Genomic DNA, 12111 nt, shown 5'->3' with positions numbered 1-12111 from the left:
CTTCTGGAGTAATATGATTTTCAAGGTCAAACTGTAGAACATCGTGGTTTCATCGGCTCAGCATGTCTGAGTTGAGGATTTTCTGTCTGCCAAACTTACACAGTGCTTCAGTATTTTAGTGTCTTTTGTTTGTTTGTTGATATTCTTAGTTTCATATCAAAATTAGCAAAACGTGCATTTTCGCACAGAGTAGCTTACAAGCCAGTGTTTCCGCTGACGAGTGCTGCCTCTCTGGCATCAGCTCTCCTGAGCAGTGGGCTCTTCAGATGAAACGCGCTAGTGGATAGTTTTGAACACGGAAAGTGTTTGTTTTAGAACCTCATTTGGAATTGCAATCTTCATTACTTATTTTCTTCTGGAACATCCATTGTGAAACATTCAGAAAACCCTAGAATGTAGCCTTCAAACCATGTTGGCAGGATTGAGACAGCAGCTGTGCTTGCCCTGAAGCTCCCGGGAAGACCAAGGCCAGGACCGAAGCCCCAAGGAGGAGTGAGGATGGGCTGACGGCAGCACGGCACGGGCAGCCTTTCTGCTGCTTCGTCGGGAAAAGACAATAGTCCTTTCAAGTGGGTCGGTAACTTACTGTTCACAATATTAAGGGAATATAAATGTTCTCACTACATGTAATATAAAACTATATTGGGCTTCCTTGGTGGCTCAGATGGTAAAGAATCTGCCTGCAATGCAGGAGACCCAGGGTCGAACCCACTCCAGTGGTCTTATTAAAATATAAAGAACTACAGTTTATTGTAAATCATTTAAAAAATCACACTTTTAAAGGGAATTCTTTTGGATAGACATTTAGGGAATTTGCTTTATATCAGCATTTCAGGTAGAAGAAGCTAAACTATCTCTTTCCAGTTTAAAGTTTTTTTAAATGGTCTAAATTAGAGGGGACCCTTTTTTTTTTAACTGAGGGACAGACACTTCAAAAAGAGGGCTAGGTCCATTAGGAATTTGGGAAAACAATTCTTGAAAGAACATGAGTTTTTCAAAGTCCTGCAATAAGAGCTTCATTTACCCTAAATATCTATAATTAAAAAAAAAATCAGAAAGTTTGGTGGTTTAAGGTTTTCATGTGTTAGGGTGTGTGGACAGAGGATTTTAGAAAATAATTGAAAGGGTCCTTGGGTGGTTAAACTGGCATAGTACAGGTAGTTCCCAAATAAAAATTATGCTCTAAAAGTTCCGATGTATGTGAAAGTATTGACAGTATTGTCTACAAAGGGAAATATTACTGTAGGTGGGCCCTAACTCTGGTTTGTTCTCCCAAAGCTTGTAGAAACTACAGGGGTCTGAAAAGGTAGTCACACCCTCATCATCAGTACTCACGCAGGGCAACCTCCTCCCCGCTGCACCCTGCAGGCCAGAGCACAGGACCAGTTCTGGTTTGCCCGGCAGTGGGGCCTGGGCCTCAGCACGCGACTGAAGTCAGATTGATGAGTGTTTCGTGAGGGAGTTCCACGTCACGAGTGTCCCATCGTTTGTCTGAGAAACTCGAGTGGCGTGTGAAGGTCAGGGACAGGGGTGGGTGAGCGGGGTGCCGAGAACCCCGTGAGGGCGCTGGGCGGAGGCGGGTGAGCTGGCAGCACGTCCCCGCCTTGTCTGCTTCTGCTGCGTGTCTGCCTTTGGGTGGTCCTGGCCTGGAGGAGGAGGGGACCCTGGTCCTGGGCCAGGGAGGTGGCGGGAGGTCCGCGGCCCCCAGCTGAGGACACGGGAGTCCCACGGCGAGTGTCCCCACAGCTGGAGTGTCTCTAGGTCACACGTGTGTGAAGTGGGCCTGGTTGGTGGCGTATTTCTAGAAATATGTAAAATACTCATTTTCTAAAAACTGGAGTAAATCTGAACTTTATCCAATATGTTGCTGGGCTCACAAAGAGATAGTAAGCATATGTTGCTATTGTTCAGTTGCTTAGTCGTGTCTGACTCTGCGACCCCATGGACTGCAGCACACCAGGCCTCCCTGTCCACCACCAACTCCCGGAGTCCACCAAACTCCAGTCCATCGAGTCGGTGATGCCATCCAACCATCTCATCCTCTGTCGTCCTCTTCTGCTCCCGCCTTCAGTCTTTCCCAGCATCAGGGTCCTTTCCAATGAGTAACCATATACTTATTTTAAATTATGCTTTTAATAACACAAATAAATACAAATGAGTGACAAGGGAATAATTGGACTACCTGTAGACATAAGAGATGCAGGTTCGATCCCTGGCTTGAGAAGGTCCGCTGGATTAGGACATGGCAACCCAGTCCAGTGTTCTTGCCTGGAGAATCCCATGAACAGAGATCCTGGTGGGCCACAGTCCGTGGGGTCGCAGAGTCAGAAATGACTGAAGCAACTTAGCACACAAGCATGTGCATGGACCTAACAGTGTGGCTAACGTGCTGTTGGGAAGGTTTCAAAAATTACTTACTAGGTGGATCTTTTGAACATGATTCTGTCCATTAAACATGACTTTGTGGTGTGTCATATAAAAGGACCATTTAAAAATCTCAAAGATGCCTTGGCTTTGAATCTATAGTGCCCCCACACTGGCTATAGCTGTTCATGATGCCAGTGTAATGAATCTGCAATTTTAAACTGACTGGTAGGGGTTTTAAAACTATATAAAGCCCAGTCCTTTATTTCGGTTGTCACCACCAACATTTTGAGTGCTCATGTGTATTTTAAATTCAAGCTCTGAAAGCTTAGTGAAGAAAAGATGTATTCATTCTCAGGAGCAGGTCTTTACCGACCAGGGAAGTTCAGACGGTTGGATTATCTGGGTTATCCCGGACGTGTGTCTGTTGGCCCTCACGTTTTGGGGTAGACTGATGTAATGGTGATGGCCTTCCATCTCCATACGCTCCTTTATCAGCTGAGGAGAACTGAACAAATAAACGAGGTCACTCATCTTTCATAAGAGTTGCAAATATCACAGGTCCAACTGCTCTGTCATAGATGCTACGAGAGTCTCCAAACATCTTTTTCTAGAAATTTATTAGAAATCACATGAAATTAATGGGCCATTGAATGAGAAATATTTATTGACAAGGGATTTAATCTTAGAATTAACTGTCCTGAAGGGATCTAATGGGCTTGTACTTTTACTGGAATAATTACCATACTGGCTCAGTCTGGACCAGACTGGAATCTAAGTTCAGTCTTCCCAGTCTAGGAATCCCAGGTAGTGGAATCCATCTGTCAATGCAGGAGATTCGAAAAAGAGCAGGTTCCATCCCTGGGTTCGGAAGGATTCCCTGGAGAAGGAAATGGCAACCCACTCCAGGATTCTTGCCTGGAGAATCCCATGGACAGAGGAGCCTGGCGGGCTGCAGTCCCTGTGGTCGCGAGAATCGGACACCACTGGACACGCACGCACTGTGCTGTTAGCCTAACAAATGCCTGAAAAAAAGTAAATGTTCTCTACAGGTGACGAACATTTTCAGAACAGGCTTAATAAAAACGATATTAAAAAGAAACCAAAATCTTAAGCCCACAAAACAAAAAGGTGAAAGAAAAAACAAGGAAAAAAATGCTATAACTTGTGAAACTTGTAGATTAGTAGTGCTTTGGTGGGTTTTATTTGCATAGTTTGGTTTTGTGGCTCAATAGAGAAGTAGAAGTAGTTGTACAGAGATGATTCTTAACGTTTTTGAAGATTTTTCTGTTAGTGTGCGTTTAGGCTCTCCATATTAGATTTTTTTTCAATTCTGTATTAAAAGTAAGCAGCTTAATTTCTTATTGTAGAATTGAGCTATTACACAGTTATCAGTGTATTCAATTTCTAAACACATTGAAAATGAGGGGAGAAAATAAAAATATTTTTTAAAGTATTAAGCCTTAAAAAACTTGAACAGTTAAACCTTACTCCGAAGGTTGGCACTGGGCCTTTAGAATATATTTGCTGCTTTTTACTGTATTCTCAAGTAATTTTTTACATTAAAATATAAAACAGCTTTTATCACGCGGACATTAAATGTTTTCCTGTGAAGCCACGTCAGTGTCTCCCTCGGCTGTGCTCGAGGGGGATGTTCCAACAGTCCTACTTGGTTCAGGTGAAGATTGCTGCAACGAGACAGGATGTTGTTGTATATTTCTTTGTTACAAACTGAAGCAGTCCAAACCCCACCCATAGCAAATTAAGCAAAGCATAGTTTAAAAATGAATATCTGGATAATAATGTATTTAAAAATTCCAGCTGCTGTTAATATGACTCAAATGTCCGCAGAAACTTAAATATTTAGAGACAATTTTTATGAAATACATTTTCTCAGAAAGTTCCCTATAATTCAAGCAATGCATTGGGAATTCTGCCTTTTCAAAATCACATGGTATATGTAGTTGTTGCGTATTTTCTAGTTTAAAAAGCAATTTTATGTGGTACTGTCTGGTGATCAACAATGTAAAAACAGTATATAATGTATAATCAGAAGAGCTTAAATCTGAGCTGCCATTGGTTTGTAAAAGTGTGTACATTTAATAGGCAAAAGAGTTTGAATGAATGTGATATATGTGAAGTGAATATATTATAGTCTATTTTTTGCCATAAAATAAATATTGTAGCAAGATATTATTTGTGTGTGAATAGTACAATTACAGCTGTTTTGTCTATTTTTTTTTCATTTTAGTTCTTATTGCAAAGGTATGTAATTAGTCCCAGTTCTCCAATGGGTTATTTTAAATTATGTGCCAGACAATAGATGTTTCTTTTAGTCGTTTACAGGCATCACACATTTCCACCATCATCAATCACTTATGAGTTAGAATGCCTCGTCAAAATAGCCAACTTTGTTAATCAGCACATTCGTGGAACAATTAATATATTTGAAGAATAAATATTTATGTACTTCCCTGCAGGTTGGCAGAGCTCCTCACACAATCATGCCTGTAGTGCAACTTGTTGTTAGTTGAGTGTCCACTTCACTTATTTTGTTGTTCAGTTGCTCAGTCGTGTCCGACTCTTTGTGACCCCATGAATCGCAGCACGCCAGGCTCCCTGTCCATCACCAACTCCCAGAGTTCACTCAAACTCACGTCCATCGAGTGGGTGATGCCATCCAGCCATCTCATCCTCTGTCGTCTCTTTCTCCTCCTGCCCCCAATCCCTCCCAGCATCAGGGTCTTTTCCAATGAGTCAGCTCTTCACATCAGGTGGCTAAAGCACTGGAGCCTCAGCTTCAGCGTCAGCCCTTCCAGTGAACATTCAGGGCTGATTCCCATTAGGATTGACAAGGTAGTGCGATGTGTCATTAGCTGAATGTCCACTTCACTTATTAACGGGCTTGTTTTTGGATCAGCAACAGCAACATTGAAAATGTGTTGAAATCCAGATTCTGGAAGTATATCCCATGTCTAAAAATTCTGAATCAGAAACAGTATGAAAAAGTCATAAATGTTCAATATAGACCACAACTTGGGATTCATGACATAGCCAAGCTACAGTCAATAGGTTGACTATGTCTTTATTTAGACCATTTTTATTAGGTTAATGATATTTACAATCATGGTCTACTGATGGGCCCCCAAAGATATCCGTGATCTAGTCCCCTGAAGTTATGGATGTTTTACATGGCAAAAGGGACTCTGCAAATGCGATTACATCAAGGTTTTTGAGATGAGATTGTCCGGGATTATCCAGGTGGGCCCAGAGGAACCACGGGGTCTTTCTCAGAGGGAGGCGGGAGGGTCACAGTGAGCAGAGGCGTGATGAGAGAAGCAGAGGTGAGAGATTTGAGGATGCCACGCTGCTGGCCTTGACGATGGAGGCACGGGCCACAGGTGAACGGATGCAGGCAGCCGCTGAAAACTGGAAAAGGCGAAAAACACATCCCCAGAGCCTCCAAGAAGAACGCAGCCCTGGCCAACACCTTGGCTTAATGACTTCTGCTTCCAGAACTGTCAGTTGGGAGGTTTTATTTTAAGCCATTGCATTGGTGGAACTTGTTACAGCAGCAACAGAAAACTTATAAAATAATATTCTTCACAGGAAAAACAATGGACAACTCACCTTTTAAAAAATTGTTTCCATTTTTTAAAAACTTGAGGTATACTTGACTTACAGTATATGTGTTTAGGTGTATAACACAGTGATTCCCAATTTTAAAGGTTACACTCCAGTTATGGTTACTAGGAAACACCGGCTGTGTCCCTGTGCTGTACAATAAACCCTCGTTGCTCATCTATTTCACACCCAGCACTTCGTGCCTCTTAGCCCCCTGCACCTGCGTAACCCTCCCCCACCCCTCTCCTGGCTGGTAAGCACTAGCTTTTTATATATGTTTCTTTTTTGTTATATTCCCTAGTCTGTTGTATTTTTTAGATTCCAAGTGTAAGTGATAACACAGTATGGGCTTTCTCTGATTTATTTCACTAAGCATAAAACCTCCAAGTCTATCTATGTTGATGAAATGGAAATTTTTCATTCTTTTTTATGACAGTCGTATTCCATCCAGAGAAGGCAGTGGCACCCCACTCCAGTACTCTTGCCTGGAAAACCCCATGGACGGAGGAGCCTGCTAGGCTGCAGTCCATGGGGTCGATAAGAGTCGGACACGACTGAGCGACTTCACTTTCACTTTTCACTTCACGCATTGGAGAAGGAAATGGCAACCCACTCCAGTGTTCTTGCCTGGAGAATCCCAGGGACGGGGCAGCCTGGTGGGCTCCCGTCTATGGGGTCGCACAGGGTCAGACACGACTGAAGGGACTTAGCAGCAGCAGCAGCAGCAGCAGCAGTATTCCATCACACACACACACACACACACACACACAAATACATATTACATATATATACTCACAACACATCTGCTTTATCCATGCATCTGTTGATGGACTCTTCGTCCATTCCGCGTCTCAGCTATTGTAAATGACGCTACGAACGTTGGCGCACATGTATCTTTGACTGCGTGACTCCTTTTATTTGGATATACCGTCTGCAGTGGGGCTGCTGTGTCCTGTGGTGGTTCTGCTTTTCGTCCTCCAGAGCCTCCGTACTGTTCTCCGCAGTGACTGTGCCAATTCCCACTCCTGCCAAGTGTTCGAGGATTCCCTTTTCTCCACATTCTTGCCAGCACATGTCATCTGTGGTCTTTGAGAAGACGGCCATTTCTACAGATGTGAGATGCTGGTCTGTTCCAGGGGCTGGGTCCAGAGGCTGGTGTCAGGCCATCCACGTGTTGGTCCGTGGGACTCAAAGAGCTCGCACAGTGGCTGTCCCTTGGTGCCCGCTGACGGGTGAGGCCGGCCCTGGGGCCTGAGCAGAAGCCTGGGGGCGGGGGCGGGGCCCCGGCTGGTGGCAGGGGCTCAGTCCTGTGTCCTCTGGCTGAAGGCGTGGGGCTCCAGTCCACTGCTGTGCGCTGGGGTGAGGGGCCAGGACCGGGCCCACTGCGGGGCAGCACTGGGCTCCAGGGCAGCTGTGGGCTCAGGGGGATCTTTAGGCAGCCTGTCTAAGGTCCCCTGAGGAGGGCATGGCTACCCACTCCAGGATTCTTGCCGGAGAATCCCCTGGACACTGGAGCCTGGTGGGCTACAGTCCATGGGCTCGCAAAGAGTCGGACAGGACTCAGCGACCAGACAACAGTCTGCAGGTCAGTGGGGCTGTGCCCCTGCCCTGCTGGCCGTTTGGCTGAAGTGCCCCAGTATTGGTGCCTACAGGCTTGTGGGCAGGGGCAGAGTTGGGTCCTAAGGCTAATAAGCTAGAGACAGATAGATAGATAAAGTCGCTCAGTCGTTTCCGACTCTTTGAGGCTGCATGGACTAGCCCGCCAGGCTCCTCTGTCCATGGGATTCCCCAGGCACGAACACTGGAGTGGGTTGCCATGCCCGCCTCCAAATAAGCTAGAGGGTGGATTCCAAAATGGTGCTGGCCGGCACCAGCGCCCACGTGGTAGAACAAGCTCCCCGCATGCTGCTGCCAATGCCTGAGTCACCAGGGCAGGCTCCCGCGGCCCCCTGCCTCTCCAGGAGACTCTCCAGACTGGCAGGAATGTCCAACCCAGACTTCATTCCGATTATTGCTTCCACCCTAGGTTCTGGAATATGAGATTTTGTGTGAGCCCTTTAAGAATGGGGTTCTATTTAGGACTGAGTTTGAGACTCCTGGGAGCCAGCTATGCTGGCCTTCAAAGCCCAGACATTCTGGGCATCCATCTTCCAGGTGCAGGACCCCTGGGCTGGGGAACCCAGTGTGAGGCTCAGACCCCTTGCTCCTCGGGGAGAGCCTCTGAAATTGTAACTCTCATTGGTAGGTTGCCCACCTGGGGGGTATGCGATTTGATTATATGCAGCTCCCCCCTCCTACCCATCTGTGAGTCCTTCTTTATACTCTTTATACCTTTAGGTGGAGAAGATCTTTTTTTGTAGGTGCTCATATTTTTCATAGGTGTTCTGTAAATAGTTGTAATTTTGGTATGCCCATGAGAGAAGGTGAGCTCGGGGTCTTTCTACTTTGCCATCTTGGCCCACCTCAACCCACCTGTTCTAAAATCTTGGAAGGTGAGTGTGGAACCCTAGCATCCAGGACTGCTAGGCATTTTTGCCTCAAAACTTGAATGTTGGTACAGGACAGTTCTCAAGGGAATAAGGGTGGCTTTTGGAGCAAAGCTTTCTTTACCCCAATTCAAAGTGTCTTCTCCCTGGCCTTGGAATTCAACACACAGCTTTGTTTTGGTGGGGATGTGCCATTACCGGATGCCCCTGCTGCTTTTAAGAGTCTGGGCAAGGCATCATGCTTGTGAGCATCTCCTATCACCAGAGTGTGAGTTTAGCAGACGGCTTTCCAAGACTATACTAGCACATGAAGGGTGATGAGGGGTCCCCACTTCTAGGTGTAGATTATTTAACTTGTAATTTCTAAAGAGCCTAAGAATTAAACTAATGTTAACTTTGGCATATTAAAACTAAGAGAAATCTTTGGATCATGTAATCTGAACTCTTTTTAAACAAAGGCCCAGAATAAAGTAATTTGTTGGTGACCACACAGCTAATTCAACCACTTGAGGAATTGTCATCTTGCCCCATAAAAGCTATTCTGATCTTTTCTAATTGTTTTCACTGGGGGAAAAAAATGTGACTTTTTAAAGCTTCTTAGGAGAATGCTAATTTATATTTTAAACCATTTGAAATGTGAGCAAATGACATTTTCATGTAATTTAGCAATTTGCTACATTGCTCCTTCTAAATGGGGAATTTGCCCTCTGAGTGTAAAGAGAGGAGGAAATATCTGTCCTGTTTCCCTATAACCTTGTCTAGAGCTAAACATCCCCTCCAGGTCAAACTGTCTCAGTGCATGAACAAATGCATCCGTTCTTTGAGGATCCAAAGAGAAACAGGTTCTTTCTCTTGAGAAGCCCAGCGCCAGGACGGGAGACCCAAGTGCATTCTAAACAGTATGATAATTCGCACGGCAGACGTGGAAGGTCTCACCCAGAGCAGGGGACATCTGTCGGAGCAGCCGCTCAGGGTCCCCGTGTTACTTTCCCTCTGGGCTGTCAGTGCAGGCCCCAGGGGCCCCAGAGGGGAGATGGTGTTTGGAGCGGAGGGCAGGTGCAGGGGCAGAGAGGGGAGGGACCTATTTGGGAAGAAGCAATTAAGACGCTGAGGATGCTTGGGCGAGCCTGGCGAGAGATGAATTGGGAGGAAAGCATGACTTTATAAACAAATGCAAAGGCGCCTGTACCTTTTCTGGTTAGCAAGAGGAAACTCAGTTTGGCTTGTGTTTTAAAGGGAGTGTGACATGGTCTGTTGGTCTGTTTGACAATAACAGTAGCAGCCTGTGAGTCTTTCTCTAAGAACCTGTTTAACTTCTTACAACCCTGCAATGAAGGCTCTGTAACTACCCGGTTCAACACATGAAAAGCAGGAGGAAGGTTAGTAACCAGCTTAAAGTCACAGCTCATAAGGATCAAACCTGAGCGACTGGGCTCAAAACACTCATCAATGACTCTGCAAGTCAGAGAATGAGCTGTAGGAGAAGCGGAGGGAAAGAAATTAATATCTGATCTGAGACTAAGCATTGTTTCCCAGACTTAACCATTTACTTCACCTTTACAGAACCTTGGGCATCTGAGAACCACTTTTAATGTTTCTTTAAACCAAAAAAAAAAAAAAAAAATTTCTTTAAACCAGCTCATCTCTTTAAATTTTACAGGGAATCCTGAGGATAACAACAACAGAATACCCTAAAACATATAGTCAGGATGGGTCATGGGCTCAGAGACAAGAGGCTGTACCCAGAGTTGGAAGGCAGAGAAGACGGACGTGTCGGAGCAGGCAGGGAGTCTGGGGCAGGGCTCCAGGTGGGGAGGCGCAGCAGGAAGGCGGTAAGCTCCAGCGGAGGGGGAAAGGGGGTGCGGGCTTCGTGGTGGTGAGGCTGGGGCGGAAGGCAGGAGCCCTGGGGGCTGGAGGAGCGGGGGAGCCCCAGACGGGACGGAGCGGGGCACGTCTGAGTGACGGGAGACCCGGGCGGGCGCCAGGAAAGGTCACAGAGGGTGAGAGAGGACTGCGGGGTGCGGAGCGGAGTGAAAGGCGCTCAGTCGTGTCCCACTCTTTGCGACCCCACGGACTACGCCGTCCATGGAGTTCTCCAGGCCAGAACACCATGCTGGGCAGCCTATCCCTTCTGCAGGGGATCTTCCCGACCCAGGGATCGAACCGGGGTCTCCCACATTGCGCGGCGGATTCTTTACCAGCGGAGCCACCAGGGAAGCCCATATGCCTACTTTGCGTAACATATATTTATAAGTATTTCAAAGAATGGCTTTTACGTAATTATTTCGATATTAATAATTATGCAAATGCAGTCTTTTAGACTTGTAATATTGAAATTTATTCTCTACACAATTTAGAAAATGGCTAATTTCTTGGATAAAACAGTATATTTAGAAGTCCGAAAGCCAAGTAAATCCCTATTTTGGACTTTTGACAGATCTTGGCAGTTTAGATTTTCCACAGTTGCCTAATGTGTACTTTGCATCTTTTGCTGTTGGGGGTAAGATGACAACTCCACGGTGAGAGCCGGGGGTTGGCAGGGCCAAGGAAAGAATGTGCAGGATGATCTGGGGCCTGACACTGGGCACCCAGCCCGACCGTACTGCAGGGTGTCCCCGAGCCTGGGTTCTGAACAGTTTCCCGTACTTGAGACTGTCATCCACCTACCACCAGAAACCAGTTCTAATACCTCCAGTGATACGCACCACCTTTTGGGAAACGCTTGTGTGGGCAAAAGAATGCTAAAAGCCTGAATTACAGAATGAGATACTTGGAGGGAATTGCTGAATTTCTAGAACGTTTGGGTTATCACCCACATTCTGATTCATCTTTTTATCCTCCATGGTGCCCAGGCATGAAACCGTTATCTAAGTTACTCACATATTTCCATTACTGTGAGTGGTTGAAAAGACCTCAGGAGAGATGAGTCTTCCGAGACATATCTGAGTTCAGTTAAGGATCAGACTGGGCCTGGTAGAATGTTCATCTGCACAAGAAGGGATGGCGTTTCAGTCAATAGGCCATCCAAGCTCACTGATTACTAGAAAGGCCTTGACGCTTTAGATACTGTAGGAAAGAGAGGAAAGAAATTAAAGATACTGTTTAGTCACTAAGTTGTGTCCGACTCTCTTGTGACCCCATGGACTAGCCCGCCAGGCTCCTCTGTCCATGGGATTCTCCAGGCAAGAATCCTGGAGTGGGTTGCTGTTTCCTCCTCCAGGGTATCTTCCCACCCCAGGGATTGAACCCAGGTCTCCTGCCTTGGCAGGCAGATTCTTTACTATCTGAGCCACCAGGGAAGCCCCAAGATGACAGCAGACGATGCTTAATGTTTTAGAAGCTACTCCAGATTATAGGCCCTTCCCCCAGTGCCTGCAAAATCACTTATGTCTAGGTAAAATCTGTTCCCCTATAAAGGGACTTCAGAAATTGTGGTTCACAGGCCCTAAGGGGAGCTGGGTGATTCTCACTTTCTCGCATTCACACCCTTGTATCCTGCCTCTTAATGTGGGCAAGACCTGTGACTTTTTTTTTTTTTTTTAGAACATCTTTATTTTATAGCATCAGTAATACCCAATCATAAATTTCTGATTGTACAATGCTCCCATTTTTTTTTTTAATAATCACAAAATACAGG

General features: G+C 45.8%; 1 protein-coding gene across 1 annotated transcript in view; it reads right to left on the bottom strand.

The window, feature by feature from the left end:
• Positions 1–10793: 10793 nt before the first annotated feature.
• The window catches only part of SPATA7 (spermatogenesis associated 7), a 38147-nt gene continuing 36829 nt past the window's right edge, over positions 10794–12111 (bottom strand). Inside the window, 1 exon segment of the mRNA NM_001098928.2 lies at positions 10794–11540. Within this exon segment, the coding sequence (NP_001092398.1) occupies positions 11505–11540 (36 nt within the window). The 3' untranslated portion in view covers positions 10794–11504.

Source organism: Bos taurus, chromosome 10 (genome assembly GCF_002263795.3).
Source record: "Bos taurus isolate L1 Dominette 01449 registration number 42190680 breed Hereford chromosome 10, ARS-UCD2.0, whole genome shotgun sequence".
Classification (NCBI taxonomy): Eukaryota; Metazoa; Chordata; class Mammalia; order Artiodactyla; family Bovidae; genus Bos; species Bos taurus.
This window is presented reverse-complemented; position numbering and strand designations above follow the sequence as displayed.